Here is a 20,102-nt window from a genome sequence, read left to right as displayed (position 1 = left end):
TTATTAACATACAACCCCAGACCCCGACTCGTACGACCTAAATTTCAGTGTACATGCCTTCGTTCCCACTCCTGCCCCACCAGCAGCATCCAGGACCCGGGTCCGGATCGCGACCACCCAGCGGGCCAGGGGGGCCCGCTCCCCGCAACCCGGCTTCCACGCTCCCCGGCTCCCCGCGGACCGCGAGTTCCCGGAAAGGCGTCCGAGGTTCCCAAAGCCCACGACTCTGACGACGGATACCGACGGTGCTGTGGACTCCGGCACTTAAAAACTACCGAAAAGTCTCGCTGCACAAGTGGCGCGACTAAGGCCGCCGCTGTCGTTCCGCGTCGCCCTGTCCCCGTCCCCTTGGAGAGGGCCAGGCGGCTCAGCTGCCGGTAGCGCGGAGGAGCAACCAAAGCGACCGAGACGCCGCAGCAAGTCCCCCGAGCAGTCAGCCGCAGCGTTCCCTTCTCCCCTTAGTTACAATTACCCCGGCGGCTTCTGGCGCTTTCTTCGAGAAAATGAAAATAATAATTTTTTAAAAAGCGTGGAGGTCCTAGAAATCGCTGACATTTCCCGTTGAACGAGATTCCCCTCGGCTCCGTCTCTTAAGCAGGATTTCCAAACTCGGATGCACCCTCAGCCGAGGAGGTATTCCATGTTGACAGATCTCTCGCCTCCCACAAAATGGGGCCGAGGAGGCGGACGCTGTCTCCTCTATGGGCGCCGCCATTTTGTGAGGCGGCGGCGGCGCGGCGGCAGCAGCCCGGGGTGTGTGTAATGGTTGAATAGAATGACCCCCTCTAGGGAATCCCCGGCGCTGACAGTTACGTAAGGGGCTGTGCGCAAGTGCGGCGTTTAGGGAATCCGCACAGCGTCGGCCACGCAGCTCTGCGGCCCACATCTCCACCACCCCTAAGAGGACCAGTGGGGGAAGGGACAGATGACCTGGTCTCCCTCCTACCCCGCCCCCCACCTCTCGCCTCCGGCCCCGGCCCAGCTTCTCCACTCCCCCAGCTGGGTCTCCGCCTTTCGCTGGCTTCCGTCTCAGACACTCACTGGCCCTTGGGTGTCAGGAACTTCCTAGCTACAGCCTCATTCCAACCCCATTTAAGAGACAAACTTTACTTGGGAAATAAATCCGTTTCCTAGAGTGAGCACCGGAAGCACGCTGGACTACATTACATAATTTTTTTTCACCACCAAATAAATGTTCCCATTGGAAGTACTACCTGAAATGATAATCATCCAGACCTTTATAAGCCTGTGACCTTGGGTTAGATGACTTTGCCAATAGTGGCCATCACTAAAATGGGAATATAAGATACGCCTCATACTGTGAAGCTTAATTAACATTTGTAGCAAAGGGCCTTCTCCAGCACCCCTTGTAAATGCAAACTTAGGTGGGAGCATTTGTTGAGATTAGTCTCCCTTGAAGCAGCTTTATTAACCTTCAAAATATTTTCTACGGGGATGGCATTTAAGACATTCGAAAGAGAAAAAAAGGTATTATTCACTAAGCGCTTCTGCCTTTTAAGATATCTCAATGTAAAAAAATAAACGTTAATTATTGTTAAAGTTCAAATAATTGGTTCCCAACCAGTTTAGTTACTATTTGCATAATTCAGCATAAAATAATCTAGCTTGATATGTGAAACCAAAAGCAAGATGAATTAAGAGCATTACTGTATTTCCATAGAACTAGGACAGACAGTTCGCATTGTATTTAATTTACAGTTTGCTAAAGTTAGTTTGTGGATAATTCATGGAAAATGTGCTAATCAGGCCTCAAAATACTAGCACAAGGCTCAGAAAAGCCGATTCCTTTAGACCTTGGAAAAAAAAAAAAGAACGTAACAAATTGACTTTATTCCCATCTGTGAACGATGCGTAGCGTGAGGAGCTGCCCCTCGGAGCTTCCCTTCTCTCCCGAGCGCCAGACCGGTTGTGTGGGGCTGGCAGGGACTCAGAGGCGGCCCTTCGAACAGCCGGGCCGGGGACGCGAACATCGCCTCCACCCCTAACCCTGGAACAACCGGTAGTGGCCGTTTCCCCGCGCCGCCCCCCTTTCCGCCGGCTTTGTGTGCGTGTGAAATGTGCGGCACATTGCAGATGAACCCTAAGCCCGGCGAGCCGAGTCTATTGTTCCCCGCGAGGAGCTGCCGGGGCGGTGTGGAGCCAGGCGCAGTGCCGCGGCCGGCCCTCGGGGGTCGCTGTGCGGCGCTGGCTGCCCGGCCGTGGCGGCGGCGCTGGCGGCGGCAGAGAGGGAGGCTGGCGGGGAAGGAAGCGGGCGGGCGGCGCGCAGCGGCTCGGCTGCCGCCGGTGCTTTCTGCCCGGGGACGCCCCAGCCGCCGCGGCGGAGGCCGCGCGTGAATGTGTGCGAGGGCCCCGCGGAGCTGCGGCCGGAATACACGCTGTCACCCCTCTTTCCACAAACCACCACACAGACCTCCCCCTCCCCACCCCCAGCCCCGCCTGCCCCGGCCCCGCCGCCGCTGCCGCCGAAACTCCCGGCCTCCGGCCGCCCTGGCCCCTCACCGTCGGCTCGCCTTTCCCCTCGCCCGCTCGCGCGCCCCCGGCAGCAGCACCATGTTGAATCGCGTCCCCAGGCCGAGCCGCCTGGGCCGGCGGCGCTGAGGCGGGCGAGAGCCGGGCCGCGGGGAGGGAGGGGAGGAAGGGGTGGGGGCCGCGCTCGCCCCGCGGCTTCGCGCGGATCCGGCAGTCGCCTGCCCCTCTAGTTTCGCTCCGATTTCTTTAAACTTTTTTAGAAATTCCCCTCCCTCCTTCCCTCCTCTCCCCCTGGCCTCCAGCTCCCTCCTTCCCCTCCTCCTCCTCCTCCTCCCCCTCCCTCCCTCCCTCCCTGCGCCGCCGCCGCCGCCGCCGCCGCCGCCGCCGCCACCGCCGGCCCATGACTGAGCCCCGCCGCCGCCGGCCGAGGAATGGGCTCCGGGCTCTGGTAGGAAGCGCAGGGAGCGGGGGGCGCTTTTAAAACACCGATCTGGGTTTTTTTAAAACCTCCTTTGAAAAAATAATGGCAAACTCGACGGGGAAGGCGCCTCCGGACGAGCGGAGAAAGGGACTCGCTTTCCTGGACGAGCTGCGGCAGTTCCACCACAGCAGAGGGTGAGAGCAGAACCGGGGGGGCAGCGCCGGGGCGAGCCGGGGCGAACGGGGCTCTCCCGCCCGGGCCGGGCGCGGGGTCCCGGCTGACAAGTGCGGGGCTTTCTCTCTCCCGCAGGTCGCCTTTTAAAAAAATCCCTGCGGTGGGTGGGAAGGAGCTGGATCTTCACGGTCTCTACACCAGAGTCACTACTTTAGGCGGATTCGCGAAGGTGAGTGGAAGTTTTAATTTGTATTTCCCTCTCGCTGGCCTCTTCCAAAAAGTCTCCTTTGACCCCGGAGTGGGCGCTCGGGGCTGGGGGGGTGGCCCGCGGGGGCAAAAGGCGTTCTTTTCGCTCGCAGCCGGTGGCACGGAGGCGGACGGCGGCGGGGCTGTTTTTGGCCTGGTGGCTCGCGTGCGCGCGGCGGGCGCGGGGCTCGGGCGGGCGGGCGGCCCGGCGCCGGCTCGCGCCCTGCCCGGTGCCCGGCCGGCCCGGCGGGGTCTGAGCGCCGCGGCGGGGAGTGCGGGCGTGCGGGGCGCCCGCCCGAGCCCCGCGCCCGCGCCCGCCCGCCCGCTCGCTCGCGAGTCAGCTCTGCCGCCGCTGCCGCTCTAGCACAGGCGGAGACACAGAGACACACAGACTCTGAGAGCAGTTTTCGTGCAACTCAAAATTAGCGCGGGCAGGTTTAACATCGATAATCGGCTGCGAAATGATCCCGGCAGCCGGGGGCACAGCCTCGGCCCCGTCGCCCTCGGTTTATACAGCTAACAAAAGAAACCAGGACCTGTCTCCAAATAGCCATCTTAGGCTTCAAGGCTAGGCAGAAGCTGTAGGCCTCAAAGAAGGGCCTATGGAGATGGATAGATCTGGGAGAGGGATCGGAATCGGCCCCGGCCCCGGCCCCCCCAGAACCTGCGGACGTCGCTGTCCGGAACAGTATTGATCCTTTTGAACTTTTTTTTTTTTTAGTGTAAACGGACCGCGTTGAGATTTAAAAGGGGGCGACAGAGGGACTTGCGATTGGTTATTGTCCGGGCTTCAAAAACAAAACAAACCCACCACCCCCCCTCCCGCCCCCCAAACAAAACAAGTGCTATTAAATACAGGGCTCTCGGGTGAAAACACAGTGATTCGAGCAGCCCTTGCTTAGGAACTCTTACGGATGGATCCGAAACACCCACTGATGCCTGAGGTATCTACAGATCTCTGTAGAATGGGTATTTATTTCAGTTAGGTTAGAGTTTTCTTGGATGGTGCACTCTCAGACAAGTGTGGCTGTGTTTTTAACAGGTTTCTGAGAAGAATCAGTGGGGAGAAATTGTTGAAGAGTTCAACTTTCCCAGAAGTTGTTCTAACGCTGCCTTTGCTTTAAAACAGTATTACTTGCGGTGAGTAGTAGTGACTCTTCCACAGTATTTGGAATCGAGGGACTTAAGGGGAGATTTGTTTTTAGCAAAAAGAGAGCCCCCAAACCAACCTTGCACACCAGACAGTCTCTAAACTTCTGTCCATTTTTTCCGTCTGAGAATCATCAGCTACCCATAAAGCGAGGTTGTGGGAAGGTGAAAGTTTTCCTCACCTATTTTAGGATTGTTTACATTTTTCATACAGGATCTTTACAGGTGACACCCTACCCCCCATCTTGGTAAACATTCTTTTGTGACATTGTTATTGATTGCTTGATATCCACGGAAGGGCAGAGAGGTGATGCTTAGTAAAAGAGTTAAGATAGTTAATGAAACTTTGTATCCCTTGGGAAAATTTTTTCTTGGCCTTCGAAACTCCTTTGCCTTTTAAAATTCTGACTTTAAGATTTTTAAAAAATGAAACCTCTTGTGTGGAACCGTGTAACGGAGTGGTTTTGCAGTAGACTGTTTCTGCACTGCATAACGTGTTGGTGCCTTAGGTGACCAGCAGAGTTTTTAGAGTAAGTTCTTTGGAATTTTTGAGTGACTTAAAAACGTTCAGAAGGATTATTATATATGTAGGAAGATTATGAAGTGGCGTACAATGATTTGGGTTATCTTTTCATTTTCTCCCTTTTTTGACCGTATATGACAAAGTAAATTTTTTATTCACTTGATATGTGATACACTTCAGAAAAGATATTTCCTGATTAAGCTTTATTATTATTATTATTATTATTATTATTATTATTATTGTTTTCTGCTAGGAATATTTTCATATTGTAACCTATTATGGGGTCATCTTTTATTTTTAATGCTTACTTACTCATGGAGGGTCCTTAGTTGGTGGTTATTTAAAACTAAAATAATGCTCTTCATATTTATTGCTTTTTGATAATGATATTAAGGGATAGCCTTTTTTTTTTTTTTTAGTTAACGTAGCTTCTGCATAGTTGAGTTTGACACTTCTCATTGCTCCAAATGCAGTACCCAAATGTAAATAGTCTGTGTTAAGTTCAGCATTCTCAAGTAGGAAATGCAGTAATTGCCCAGGTGTACTTTCTATTGGCTATCTTAGATTGACTTCAGGTTTGAAGCTGAAGAGTTCACAGAACTTTTTGGATGGTTACTGAGTTGCAGAGAAGTCTGGAAAATACTAAGAATGGCTAGTTGTTATTTACTCTAGTGTGTGTGTCTGGACAGTGTGTGTGGGTACATTTTTAAATAAAGGTCTAAAGTGAAAAACAAAGTAAAATTAACCCCCCAAAACTATTGATTGAGTGATGTGGTGAGAAGTAGAGAATTTTATATTTATGGTGATATTCGCTTGCTCATTTCCATTTATAATGTTGAGAGGAGTATTATTAATACAGGTCTTGGTTTTCGGGTAATGTGTTTGAACTGTTTGGATTTTAAAGTACAACACGTTTTAAAGTTACGCCTAATATTTATCGGATTGATTGATTGAAATTTAATATCCAGAGGGTACTAAATGATATATATGGTTCGTGATATGTTTTTCTGACAAATTTACATGCATACTAACCGAGTGTTACATTAATCAATTAATTAATTGTCTTGAATTCCAGTTTTTAACAAGTTACATAAATACTGTTTTGCCAGTAGTGATTTCTATCCTGAGATAATATCATTCACTGGTTACTTACAAGTACTGTTTTTAAGTATGTAATTTCAGGGTTGTTTGCAACTCTTTACATTGTTCCCAGATCAATTTGAGCTTTATGCTCCTATTAGAAGCTGCTTTTTGAACTATATCCTTAGCTAAACTTGTTTTTCCTCCATATGTCACTCTCCAGGTTTGTTTTTGTAGGGTTGTAGCTAGGCTACTAGGAAAAAAGTTGAAGCATTTGTTTTGGAAAATAAAACCATGTGAAGATTTGCATGGCTTGTAAAGAAATACAAGAGAAATATGTGCTGGTCAAAGATTGGGTACTACCAACCTTGAAAGATTTTTTTTTCCAGAGTGGTGTAATTAGAGGACATGTATTGTGCTGGGTTTTACACCTTTCTCTGAAAAATCTTAACTGGCAGACAGGATGCCAAGCTTTCACAGTAATTCTGTGATTTTAACTATAAGAGTCCCTCTTCATAGTAAGAAATAGTAATCAAGTGACTTTGTGAGTTCTCTCTTTGATATATGAGCAGATAATGCAGTATGCTTTATAAATCACAGGTGAGATAATTTTTTTAAAATAACTGCTTTCTCATTTGGCCTATTGTAAGACTGTTACATGTTCTCATTTATTCTACAAGTTTAATATTTGCTGACATTCCTCTGTAATTTTATTATTAATTAGATGGATGGCTGTTAGCCAGGTATATAGCCAGTATGAAGGTCTGATGTATTTTCAGGGTATTACAGACACTTAGATAAAGAAGAGCAAACTAGTATGCTGGCCATGTATATATTCCAACATTTTTATGTTTGTTTTGATTACAAACATAGACAGTTATTGAATGTAGAAACTTGAGTTTAGCGGTCTGCTAAAAGTTTGCTTGATTTATAGCAAACATACATTTATTCAGTTGTAGATTGAGTATAAAAATTTCTCAAAGTCTAAAATTGAAAATGCAACTGATGTTTTAACATTGGCACTCAGTGTTTTAAATGTTAGTACCTACTGGTAATGGGTGAAAGTACTCTATTTAAAAATTGAGTATTAATCCTCTCTGATGTACATCTATGTTGTTTCCACTTAGTTCTTTTCTTGGCCTGTACGTCTCAATTTCTTCCACAAATGCTTATTATTAGGATATCCCTGTAAGTATAAAATATGATAACGGAATATTTCCCACATTTTGTAGTTGGAAAGATTCAAGTGCAAAAAAATATATCCAAATGACTGTAGGGGTATTTGTTAATTGGACAAAAAAGTTGTATTCCTGGCACATGTTCTATAACATTTAATCAGTCTATTTTGAATTCAGTTTGTTAGTCACAAATGATTTTAAGAAATTAAAATCTAGTTGGAAGTTGCATATGGTTAATGTATGGCCAGTATACACAATGTGTTCTGTATTTACTTAGTGAATTTTATTTTGTTTTGTTTTGGTGCAAAGATTGGGGGACAATTTACTACTCTTAGTCCCATTTAAAAATTTGAAGTCTTGCTACGAAGATTTAGGTAACTATTTCCAATACTTAGTTGAAGGATTTTCTTGTAGCTTATGCGACCATTACTATAGCTATGGTCAAGGCTGACTTGATATCTCTGTCATAAAACTTGATTTTTTGGAAAGGAGGTGAAATATCTTGGACATTAAAAAATTTATTATACAAAACTATATACTGATGTACTGATTTTCTTATAATATGAAGTGATTTTTTTACATGCACCTACCTTTAAAGTAGTCAGCAACTTACCTGTAGAGTTGTAACCACCAGAATGAATTTTCAGTTGCATTGTGAATTTATTCTATTTTTTCCCAGTTGGTGAATAAAGCTTTGTCTTAAATTATACCAACAGGAAGAGTTTACATTTATCAGTTAAATAGAATGAATACACTCATGTGTTCTATAGTTAGTGTACACCATGTACGTTACCTCTTTAAAGAGGAAGCATTTAATGAATCTCTTGATGTTAAATGAAAGAATATTTCATAATTGTAATAAATAAAGTGATACTCTAAGTTTGTGAATTGCTAAACAGAATTGGTAAGCAGACATTGCTTGCTTTTTCAAAGGAAGAAAAAGAAAAGTAATATAGAGATTGAAAGGACAGCTGTGTTTAAATAAATTATTGGTGTATGCATTTTTAAATTTAATTTTATAAACTGTATCCTTTCATTTTGAACAAACCTGATTTTGATATCTTCTGATATTCTGTTACGTTTTAAAGGACATGCAGACATGTAGAAAGGAGGAGTGGAAAGTGGAGAAGGTTGTGAGACTGATCAGAGCTCAGCTAGGTTCATGTTGTGTCTTAGAAATCGTGTTTAAACAGCTTAAATTTGCCCCAAAGTAGAAATAAATCTCACTCACTCCAAGATAGTTCGTTCACTGAAGATACATATTTTACTGAGGATATCAACTAGGAGCTTAACTATAACTCCCAAAAATGTTTGTGGTTTTTTTACATAACAATTTTCTGCCTTTAACTAAAAATGTTTCTTTCTAAATAGGAGCACTCTTTTATAAACCTACCTATACTCTGTTGCGGATTCAGTATTTTCATAATTGGTTGTGTGTGAAACCCATTATAACTGATGGAAACACATATCATTGCTGTGAAGCCTTCATATTGCCAAACTGAGTGATATAAAGTTGGAAAAGGAATGAAAAACAAACATTTTAATTCATTGGAATTTAGGTGCATTGGTCTGTAGGCAAGATTCAATACATATTTTTAGGTGGAATGTTGAGAGCTTTTGTTAATATTCTACGTACTGGGCATGTTCCAGAGTGGTTTAGACTTGACTAAAGTTTACTGGCACAAATGGGGTTTGTCCGAATCGGGAATTAGAGGACATATGGGACATAGTGAGTGGGATTTTCTCAGTCTCTGCTTCTTTGACCTGCCATCACCATCATTACTATATTCCTTGGTATTCAGGTTCAATTAGAGTAGAAATTCTTAATTTGTGTCTTATAAAATACTTGTTTTCTTGAAGAGTCTATGTGTTTCCTTGAAAGAAGGCCAAATGAGTTTGAGCAGTAAAGCTAAATTTGGGTTACTTTATTGCAGGACTTCTTAGCAACTTTATTTTGTTAGTGTGCATATGGATTTCTAGACAGCTTGGAGAAACACAATTTATTACCTCCTTTCCCCCAACCATAGTAAATGGTGTTTCCCTAACACTTCCACACATCATAGGAGTGTGGTACCAAATCCCTTGTTTGAAGAATACTTGTTAGATTCTTTGGAGCAGTTTGGGAAGCTCTGAACTAGAAGAAATAGGGATTAAAGAAGAGAAATTTTAGATATGGAAAATAATAAGCAAATGAGAATAAGAGGCAATTATGCGTATTTATATAGACATGTAGATACGAATGTAAATTTTTTGGAGCTGTTGTTGGCATGTCTTTATCAATGGCCGTGCAATATTGCATTGGTAGTACTTGCTAAGTATTTGTTTGAAAGAGGGGGACATTAAAAGTAACTTGTATTCGTTGCCAGTAAAAGAAAGGTAAGGAAATATAGCCGTCCAAATAGAAGAAGAAGAGTTGAACCTGTGAGATAAGCAGTGGCCTTAGTTGGTCTGGAATGAGGAAAGCTGTCCTTGTAGATTCATAACAATATTTTTTCTAGTACTTGAACTGTAATGTGATGAAAGACAAAAAAACAAAAAAAAATAGGACATGATAAAGATTTTTAAGTCTCAGGCAGCGGTTCACGTATTAGCTTAATATTCTTTATGACAAAAGAATTTATGATTAGTTTATTTGACCAGTCAGCAGCCCCTCAAAAAGCAAGTAATTGCCCTTTATTTTCCCCTTTTGTCCATCGTTCTAACTGGAGGTTTTTTTTTTTTTTTAAAGAGGATATTTATATTTAAATTTGGTTTTTAAATTTGTCCATACAAGGCTCTCTCAAGAATTAGAGCAGAATTATTGATCACATTGTTTTGTGGTAGTAATTACTTTTGTTGAAATACAGGGATGGCCCTGCTAAAAATTTGTATTTGCTTCAGTTCTATGACTTTGAAAACTGGGAAGTCATACCGTGAATTTCAGTGTTAGGGAAAGCTGTTGAGAAGTACATATTGGTTGGGGCGCTTGGGTGGCTCGGTTGGTTGGGCTGCTGACTTCGGCTCAGGTCATGATCTCACTGTTCGTGGGTTTGAGCCCCGCGTTGGGCACTGTGCTCACAGCTCAGAGCCTGGAGCCTGCTTCAGATTCTGTGTCTTTCTCTCTCTCTGTTCCTCTCCTGCTCACGCTCTCTCTCTCAGAAATAAATAAAACATTAAAAAAATAAAAAAATAAAAAAAAAGAAGAAGTAGGTCTTGGTTGAGGTGCCTGGGTGGCTCAGCCGGTGAGGAGCTGACTTTGGCTCAGGTCATGATCTTGCTGTTGGCAGAGTTCAGGCCCTGAGTCAGGCCAGGCTGACAGCTCAGAGCCTGGAGCCTGCTTCTGATCCTGTGTCTCTCTCTCTGTCCCTTCTGTGCTTATGCTCTGTCTCTCTCTTTGTCTCTCTCTCAAAAATAAAGTAAACATTAAAAAAAATGCATACATATTGGTTTAAGGACCAAACTTATTGGAGTTAAAAAAGAGGATGTTAGTGTTAAAGATTATGTTCAAACATTTTATGACCTGAAGTTATAAGCACAATTTTTACAAAAAGCAAAAATATTGGCTTTTGAATTTAAAATAAATTTAAATAACCTAGTTAGTACAGTTTATCAATAGTAGAACCAAGGAAACTAGGCAGATTGATGCAGTTTATTCAGAAGGGCACAAAAATGCATATTTTTTGGTTGGTAATTGGTATTGGTTATCTGTCATAAAATTTATTGATGCATTCACTTGGAAATAAAACTTTTGGGGGACCTAGAATAAATTATTACTCTCAGTAATGTTCGGATTATCTATGAATTTCATTAAGCATTCCAAGAACTGTGTTACTGAAATAAGAGTCTTAACATATTCTGTTTCAGAATATAAAGAAATGTCATTTGTGTTTGGATACTTTTTGCATATTCATTGTGTTGTGAAGTGAAAGTTAATCCATTTCTGCAAGATACATACCCTGTTGACCAAGTACATTGCAATAACCTGTTGCTGGAACTACAGTCTTGGTGATATCTAGGAATAGCTATCACATTCTGAATTGTCCGAGAATGATAGATCCATAATTCTCATTGTTTCTAAGTCAGTGTTGGTAGGGTCCACCCCATCTTACTGCAGGAGATTTTGTGGCGGGGCTGAATCTGTTTAGCTGTTTTATCTCATTAATCTCTTAACAGTTCCCTTTTTCTTTTCCCTTCATGCCATTGATTTGTTGAAGTAAGGGGGTCATTTGTTCTTCAGATTTTACCAAATTCTTGATTTGGTTGATTGCTTCCTTCTGGTGTCAGTTAACTTGTTCCTCTATCCCCTGTATTTATTTCCTGAAAACTGATAGTTAGATCTAAAGGTTGAGAGCATTCAAGTTCAGTATTTTAGGCATTCTTATTAGATATTGCTGTGCTTTTCATCGAATGAGATACATAATATTTAGTTGTCCCATTTTAGTTGTGCTAAGATTGATGGTGCTTTTAGATAATAATAGTCTGAAATTGTGTTTTTAATAAGTGTGCCATAGGTGATTCTTAAGTGTGCTGAAGTTTAAGAACAGCTGATTGAAGTATTGTAATGAAACCAACTTAGTTGCTGAGATAACTAGTTTAACTTGGCATCAACATATTGGCCAGGGCTACATCCAGAAAAAAACCTCTAGATGACATCTGGTCTGGGGCACCTGCTCAAGCTGCACCTGTCATTTCTAAGCAGAGCCAGGACACACCCTATACTTTGTCTTTGGGCTCCAGAAAAACTAACAAGGGCTCCACTTCAGCTAAGGGGAATAAAAGGGTTTTGTGAATTACCAATTCAGACTTAACTATATTTGCATTATTTGACTTTTAAAAAACTAATTAAAAGTGAGTTTTCTTTAATATTTAGGTGGGGTGTTTTTTTTTTCTATATAGGACTTTATTATAGTCGTCCCAAATGAGATGCCATTTGTTTTATTGAATTTACTGAATGCTTTTCTGCTTTTTAAGGATTTTGTTCATCTGTCCCAGTTCTGCTTAGGGAAGTTAACTTATATTGTATAAATTCCTATAAAAATACCAATGTTAACAATAACTTGTTTTCTAATGCACTGTTTTCATTTTTCAAACCATTTTCATATGTGATATTTTTATTTCAAATTTCAGAATTGTAATTATTTAATCTTAGAAAACATAACACTAAGAAATTTTTTTTTACTGTTTTTATTTATTTTTGAGAGAGAGAGACACACAGAGAGACAGAGAGACAGAGCTTGAGTGGGGGAGGGGCAGAGAGAGAGGGAGACACAGAATCCTAAGCAGGCTCCAGGCGCTGAGCTGATAGTCCAGAGCCCGACACGGTGCTCAAGCTCAGGAACTGCAAGATCATGACCTAAGCCAGAGTCAGATGCTTAACTGACGGAGCCACCCAGGCGCCCAGAAAAAAATTCTTTATACCAGTCAGACTCTTTTCTTTTGGAGCAAATGGGCTACTACTTCTTCTTTTAATGCAAACGGACTACTTCTTAAAAAAAAAAAAAAAAAGAAAAGGGCTATAGGTTATAGCCAACTCTCAATCTCAAGTGTCAGCTACAATGGGCTGTGAGAAAAGTATTTCTTTAAACATATTTTCAGACCATACTTTTTCCCTTTTGCCTTTCTGTTTCATTCCCTTGTGATAGACTTGCCTTAACAAAGCATTGTCTTATTTATCACCCTTCATTATCCATAGTTGTTAAATATCCTCAGGTATAGCCCATGTTCTTGCTATATTTACCTTTTGTTCCTATCAGTAAATGATTTTATTCATTACCATTTAGTGGGGCCACATAAAATGTTGCTTCTTATGAAGCAGGATTTAGAGAAAGTTGTATAAGAATCTGTTGCTTGAATATACATCTTATTGTGAAATATGGCAAGTATCTAATTCTCACCTTTCTGAGTTCTTATGTTCTTGATTAATTCTGATTTACAGGGTTCTGTGGTCACTTGCTCTGTGCACAAAGATGACATTTTTTACATAATCATACATCATTCATGGTGAAGTGTTTTCAGATGAAATTTTATTTTGTCCCTCTCCTAGCCTATTGGTTAATTTTAAATAAATAAAATGTTAATAGAAACATACATGAGGTCAGTAGGAACATTTATCTATCAAAATAGGACAAAGAAGAGACCATTAGTTAGGGTTCTATGTAGAAAATACCTGATTTGTAGTACTTTAAAATTTAAAATTGTCAGTAATAATGCTCAGGTTGATTACACTTTTCATAATGGTTCATAGAATAAGTGAATTTTTAATGTACTTGAACTCTGATCAGACCACCGTGTACTTCATAAACAGAAGTTCCTACCTTAGCAGTCTACCTCCAGGTGCACTCCCAAGTAATAGGTGAAGTGTGTTTAAGTGGTTTGTATTATCTTCTTAGTTTATACCATTAAAAAGTCACACCTCTGAATTTGTGAGTAGTTTTTCCAGGTAGCCTCACATTGCAATTCATTAATTTAATCTTTTAGCAAAAATTATGAGAAATAGTAAACCTAATCATTTTCCTCCTTGCTATATTTTCTTTTTTAAAGAGTCTTAATTTTTTTTGTCTTTATGTGAACTCTTGCTTACACCTCATTTATATTGACCAGTTGTTATTATTTTGCCACTTGCTTTATATTTTTCTCTTTATATGTGATGGTATACATATATTATTATTATTACTATTTTATAATCATTTGATATCATTATAAATCTCATGCTCTTTATTCCTAAATATGTGTGTATATTAAGAATAAAACATTCTCTTAATGTAACAGCAGTACAATGATCAAGTTCAGGAAACTTAACATGGATATAATCATATTAATCTGTATTATATATAGACTTTATTCAAATTTTGCCAGTTATCCCAAAGATGTCTTTTATAGCAATTATGCCCAGCCCAGCAAGTCCATGATCTTGTATTACATTTAGTTATATCTCCAGTTCTTCATCGTTTCATCATATTACCATTTTTGAGCAGTACAGGCCAACTGTACTATAATTTTTGTGTGATGATTTTCCGGGATTAGATTTAGGTTAGGCATTTTTGGCAGGAGGCCAAATGTCACTTTGTCCTATTGTTAACTTTGGTTTAAGGTGATGTCCTTAACTCTCTACAGGTTTCTCTACTGTAAAGTTTTTATTTTCTCTTTTATAATTAATATTAATCTGTGGGGACATACTTTGAAAGCATGTAAATATCTTGCTCACCATTAGACTTCTACTCCATAGTTTTAATGTCCATTGATGATTCTTGGCTTGAATCAGTTAATTATAATGGATGTACAATGCTTATCTTCTAACTCTGTCATTCTTTCTGGATTTCTTAACAATCTGTGGTAAAGAAAATGTTTTCATTCTTATTTATTATATTTTTATTTTATACAGTAGATTCATATCTATTATTATACATTTTGTTCCTTAAGTTTGGCCAGTAGGAGCCCTTTCAAACTGGTTCCTTTGTCTTTAACATGTTCCCATTTTTGAGCTCTTCCATGCTTTTTCAGATCTTCCAGGGTCAACTTGTATTTTTGCTTATCCATCTCTAGCATCAGCTATTTCTCCGGGGAGTTCTGGATTTCTTTAGTGTGGAATGGCATACCGAAACCAAGATCTGGTTGGCAGGTGTATGCCAATTGTTGCATTGTCTTCCAGTCTCTTTCCAAGGAAGAGCTAGGAAGTTTCTTTATTTTAAATATAAATATACATATTTAAAAAATCACAATGCTGTATATACTGATAATCTAGCTACAGTCCACACAGGCTTCTTCTTGCCTTTTTCCATACCATGTATCTTACTTCTCCCACATTAAGAACTCTCGTTCCCAGTACCAGTGTATTTACTCATCTTGTCAGGTCTGTAATATAGAGAGTACAGTTTAAGAATTCTTAACACCCATACCACTACAAACAACAAACTTGCTAAGTAGAGTTACAGATTTCTTTGCAGTTCTTTGAGTGTTCCGACTGAAGCTATATTGGTATTTTGTTAAAAAAAATTCTCAGTGATTGGATTATTTTTTCTCCTGCTACTGTTATTCACTTAAAATACAGTAAAATTCAAAATTTTTCATTTGTGTTCAATCTTGTGTTTTCCCTATTTTTGTTTCTTTAATTTTATTTATGAATATGTAAAATAATAAAATTATAAAATCAAAATTTAAGATCTACTTGGAGGTTACCACCTTCCCTTCCCTTTCTCTTCTACCCCATTCCCACTTATACTTTGTTGATAACCAGATTTTTTAGCATCTGGTTTTCCTTCCTGTGTTCTTTCTGTAAAAAATTATATATAATGTATGCGTCCGTGTGTATACACACACACACACACACACACACACACACGGTTTCTGTTAAAATGAGGAATGCATTTTGCTTTTTTTTTTACTTAATGTATCTTGAATATCACTGTAAATAAATCCATTAAGTTCCATTTTTTAATAGCTGCATAATATTCCATTGTGTGGATATATCCTGGTTTATCTAACCAGTCCCCTATATGATGGCACTTAGGTTGTTTCCAATACTTAGAATAACAAATAATGCCATATGAGTAATCTACAAATCTAGTCATCTTCTACAAATCTAGTAATCTATGCAAACCTAATTTTAAAGGTTTGGAGATATATCTTCAGAGCAGATTACTAAGTTGGGTATTGGTGTATTAATCAAAGAATAAATGCATATGTAGTTTGTTAAATATTGCCAAATTCCCTTTGTGGGAAAGAACTATTTAGCATTTCCACCACAGTATATGAAAGTGCCTATTTCCCACAGCCTTGCTATGTGCTGTCAAGCTTTTTAAGTTTTAGTAATGTGAGGGGTTAAAAAATGGTACCTCACTATATTTAATTATTGTGGCTTATGTAGCATTTTTTTAAAGTTTATTTATTTTGAAACTGAGAGAGTACAAGTGGGGTAGGGCCAGAGAGAGGGGAGAGAGAATCCCAAGCTCTGCCAGTGCAGAACCCATTGTGTTCAAACTCAAGAACCTTGAGATTATGACCTGAACCGAAACCAGGAGTCAAACGCTTAACTGACTGAACCACCCAGGTACCCCATGCATAGCATATTTTAATATTTGATAGTGCCATTCCCATCTCATAGTTTTGTGGGGGGTTTTAATATGACGTTTTCTTGGCTATTCTTTTATGTTTGTTTTTCCATATGAACTTTAGTGTCAGTTTTTCCAAATTCCAGAAAAAAGCTTGTTGATTTTTTTTTTTAATGGGAATTACATAAAATTTATAAATTACTTTAGGACCGAGATGATAGTACTGAGTTGAACTAAGAAAAATGGAAGTCTTCCTATGCAAGTCTTTTTGTGTCATGCAAGAGCCTAAAATTTTTCTTTTATGGGTTTTGGACATTTTTACAGTTTACTCTTAGGTATATTATCATTTTTGTTCCTACCATAAATGTGGTTTGTCTTCCATTTTAATCTTCTAATTGGTATCATTTATTTACCTGAAAGTTACTGGTTTTTTATGTTACAATCTACCTTACTCAATTGTTTTACTGTTTGTACGAGTTTTATTATTGATTTAAAAAAATTTTTAGTTATACTAACATGTCATCTGCAAATAGGGATGGTTTTACTTCTTTCCTAAAATTTCTCCCTTTAATCATTTTATGCCTTTAATTATTTTCTTTTCTCTAATTGTATTGGTCACTGTAAAATAGTTGGGAAGATGAAGGTGTCTTTGTCTTGGCGCTGACTGTAATTTGACCTTTCTTAACATTTCCTCATTGACTAACATACTGCTTGCTATGTGTTCTTGATGTAATCTTAACTCTATATGTTCTACTAACATGTTATTTCCATCTGTTTATTGAATGAATAATATTGTTAGACTTAGAAGTCAGATTTAGAGATATCCTTCATATGCTTTATCTGCTAGCATTTTGTTTTCGTTTTTTAACATCTGTAATTATTTATTGGCTATATTCAAGAGGGGAGCTAATACTGAATATTAAAACTGCTAAGTCCCATTTCACCACTTCTATTTGAATGTGAATATTTCTCATGTTTAGGAATTTAACATAGAAATAAAAATCAGCTAAAACGCTAAATGGTAACTCCAGAAGAAAGTTACCTCTCCTATTCTATCTATCCATTAAAAAGTCTTTACTTTGCTGGCCATTGCATGACCTGTTATACAAAAATAAGACAATAATTTAATTCATTACTTGGTTTTGTTAAAGACTAGTATAGGGGCGCCTGGGTGGCTTAGTCGGTTAAGCGTCCGACTTTCGCTTAGGTCATGATCTCACGGTTCGTGGGTTCGAGCCCCGCGTCTGGCTCTGTGCTGACTGCCAGCTCAGAGCCTGGAGCCTGTTTCAGTCTGTGACTCCCTCTCTCTCTGACCCTCCCTGCTCACGCTGTCTCTCTCTCTCTCTCTCCTAGAAATAAATAAAACATTAAAAAAAAAAAAGACTAGTATAAACCATGATTGTTGCGTGACTTCTATATTCTCAAGGTGAGAAGTAATTGTTTTGGTTTAAAAGTTTTCTTGATAGATTATCTACCCTGTGTAAATGAAAAGCAAATTCATACTTTAGTTGTAATCAGAAATCTTACATGCTTGTTTCAGTGAATCCATTCAAATCCATTACCACTAAATTAAATGTTATGTTTTTACATTGCATGTCTGATCCTCAGATTTAGGTCTAATTTGGAAATGAAAGTCTTGGTAGGTTTGTGACTTACTTAGAATATCCCCTTTTTTATAAACTATGGGGATTAACTTAAGTGGATGTGTATGTGTGTATGTCTGTGTGTACACGTGCATGCACACATACATGCAATACTATTTATTAGCTTTAAGCAAATGGTTTGATAATTTCTTGGTTAGTTTTTAAACATACCAGATCTTACAGATGTTATCAGGTCTTACACATTTAAGTGGCTAAGCTGAGGTAGGCAATAGATACTATATGCAATTGTAATGTTTTATAGAGTCCTTAGTAATGTAGCTCATGGAATCTGAACATTTAGATTCCTAAAGATAGGAACAAGAAGTATGTAGTTAGAATTGGTTGTGGTTACCTAATCTATCAATACATGGCATCATTATTCTTAAAACTAGAAGGGATTTTAAGAAAATGGTCTGTTTCTTTTTAGTAAGCTAGAAATAAGGATGTTTCCCTGTTTGGCCTGCCTAAGATCATTATTATTGAATGATGGAAGGGGGAAATAGAAGCCAGAGTTGCCTTTATTACTCTAGCTATTCTGTTATGATTTTAAAGGAATCTAAATGTAGAAGATTGTCAGAGATTTCTTTGCTAATATGAACTGTGACCTTTATTTTTACATTAAGATGATTCTACTGACTTATACCTTGAATGAGGCATAGGTAAACTGAAGGCCAGTAGTAATGATAATTATGTACTTGATTTGGCATTTGTATCAACAATCTTATCTCTTTCCCCTTCCTGTCTTATGTTTATAAGACAAATATTGGAAAGCCCATAGCAAAACGTATAACAATCACTGGGAAAAATCACTTTTTACTTCAGAAATATTCTTTATTTTTTTAAATGTTTTGTTTGGAAAAAACTGAAACTTACATAGTTGATTTTTTTTTTTTTTTTTTTAAATAACCAGGAATACTAATTTAAAGTTTTCAGTCTGGTACATTATGTTTTAGATGGAGACCTCTACTGGAAGTACAAAGCAATAGATGGATTCTATTATACATTATTAAATATCTAGACAAGGGGATGGCAAGGAGATTTATTTAAAAAATAGTCAATGTAAAGTATCCTCGAGTCCTTTTAAAAGAATCTTCTGGTACTTTAGATGATAGTGTACTTTCGGTTTTATGATATCATTTTAAGTTTTTTTATAAAGCAGAATATCAAGTTTATATTTTATTTTTTTGCTTCTTAGCTGTTTATTGAATTCGTCATGTGCCAAATGGTACTAAATGGTTTACTGTAACTCATATTTTCTTTACACTTCTGTATGACATAGGTGCTATTATTATTATACAAATGTTATAGAAAATAAAATAGGACAAAGAGGTTTAAGAATCTTGCCCAAGGTCACACTGTAAGTTCAGGAGCTAGTCTTTGAACCTAGGCCATCTGGCTCTAGAAAAGGCATGCTATGTTGTCTTCCCTCTAGTGCACATGATTACAGTTTTATAAAAAAGTCTGTGAAGACAAGGACTTGAAGGGAATAAGCAAAATTTGAAAATGGTTGAAGCAGCTGTAGGATTGTGGCTTTTATTTTTTTAAAAATCCTTTAATGTATCTTTTTTCAACAGAACTTGTGTGCTCCAGTACAATTTATAGTATAGTTTATATCTATAGATACTCACCTTACTGGATTTTTACAGTTCTGCAAGTTAGTATTATCCTATTTTATAGATGAGGAAAAAAAGCCTTTACCATTGCTAATAAGTAGTGGTGTCAGGATTAGAGTTTTGCTTTGTGAATTATAATTCACTGTTCTTATTTTACTGCCAAAGTCTTGGAGTCAAGGACTTTTTTTTTTAAAATGTTGATGTACCTCTTAAAGGCTTTAATTTGATTTTTGATATATATAGTTGAACTAAATCAGATCCTCTGCCACTGGGGACATCCATAAGAACCCAGGTGGGTATGGTGGGCCTCTCAGCAAAGGGGGAAATCTAACTTGGGAATTCTGAAAGAATTGAAAAATTCTAAAATATGGAATTGGTAGTATTATAGCATTCCATTGATCTGCCCCTAAGCTTAACCTTTTCTTGTGTGGTTTTATGAAACAAGTACCAAGAGTCAGCTCTGGTTGTAGAATATAAATTAACATTGTGATAAATGTGGCATTTTGTGCTGTTTTATATAGTCCTTAAAATATATTTTTTTTAGGTAAAATAGACACTA

General features: G+C 39.2%; 1 protein-coding gene across 2 annotated transcripts in view; it reads left to right on the top strand.

The window, feature by feature from the left end:
- Window positions 1–2,864: 2,864 nt before the first annotated feature.
- ARID2 (AT-rich interaction domain 2) overlaps window positions 2,865–20,102 on the top strand; it is a 166,706-nt gene continuing 149,468 nt past the window's right edge. For both annotated transcript variants that reach the window (XM_039243109.1, XM_039243108.1), the window contains exons 1-3: window positions 2,865–3,105; window positions 3,221–3,314; window positions 4,374–4,471. In XM_039243109.1, coding sequence (XP_039099040.1) covers window positions 3,014–3,105; window positions 3,221–3,314; window positions 4,374–4,471 — 284 coding nt within the window. In that variant the 5' untranslated portion in view covers window positions 2,865–3,013. The remainder of the gene's footprint in view (window positions 3,106–3,220; window positions 3,315–4,373; window positions 4,472–20,102) is intronic.

Source organism: Hyaena hyaena, unplaced genomic scaffold (assembly GCF_003009895.1).
Source record: "Hyaena hyaena isolate Hyena2069 unplaced genomic scaffold, ASM300989v1 scaffold_221, whole genome shotgun sequence".
NCBI classification, from domain to species: Eukaryota; Metazoa; Chordata; class Mammalia; order Carnivora; family Hyaenidae; genus Hyaena; species Hyaena hyaena.
The sequence above is the reverse complement of the archived record's forward strand: the minus strand, read 5'-3'. Positions and strand labels throughout refer to the sequence as shown.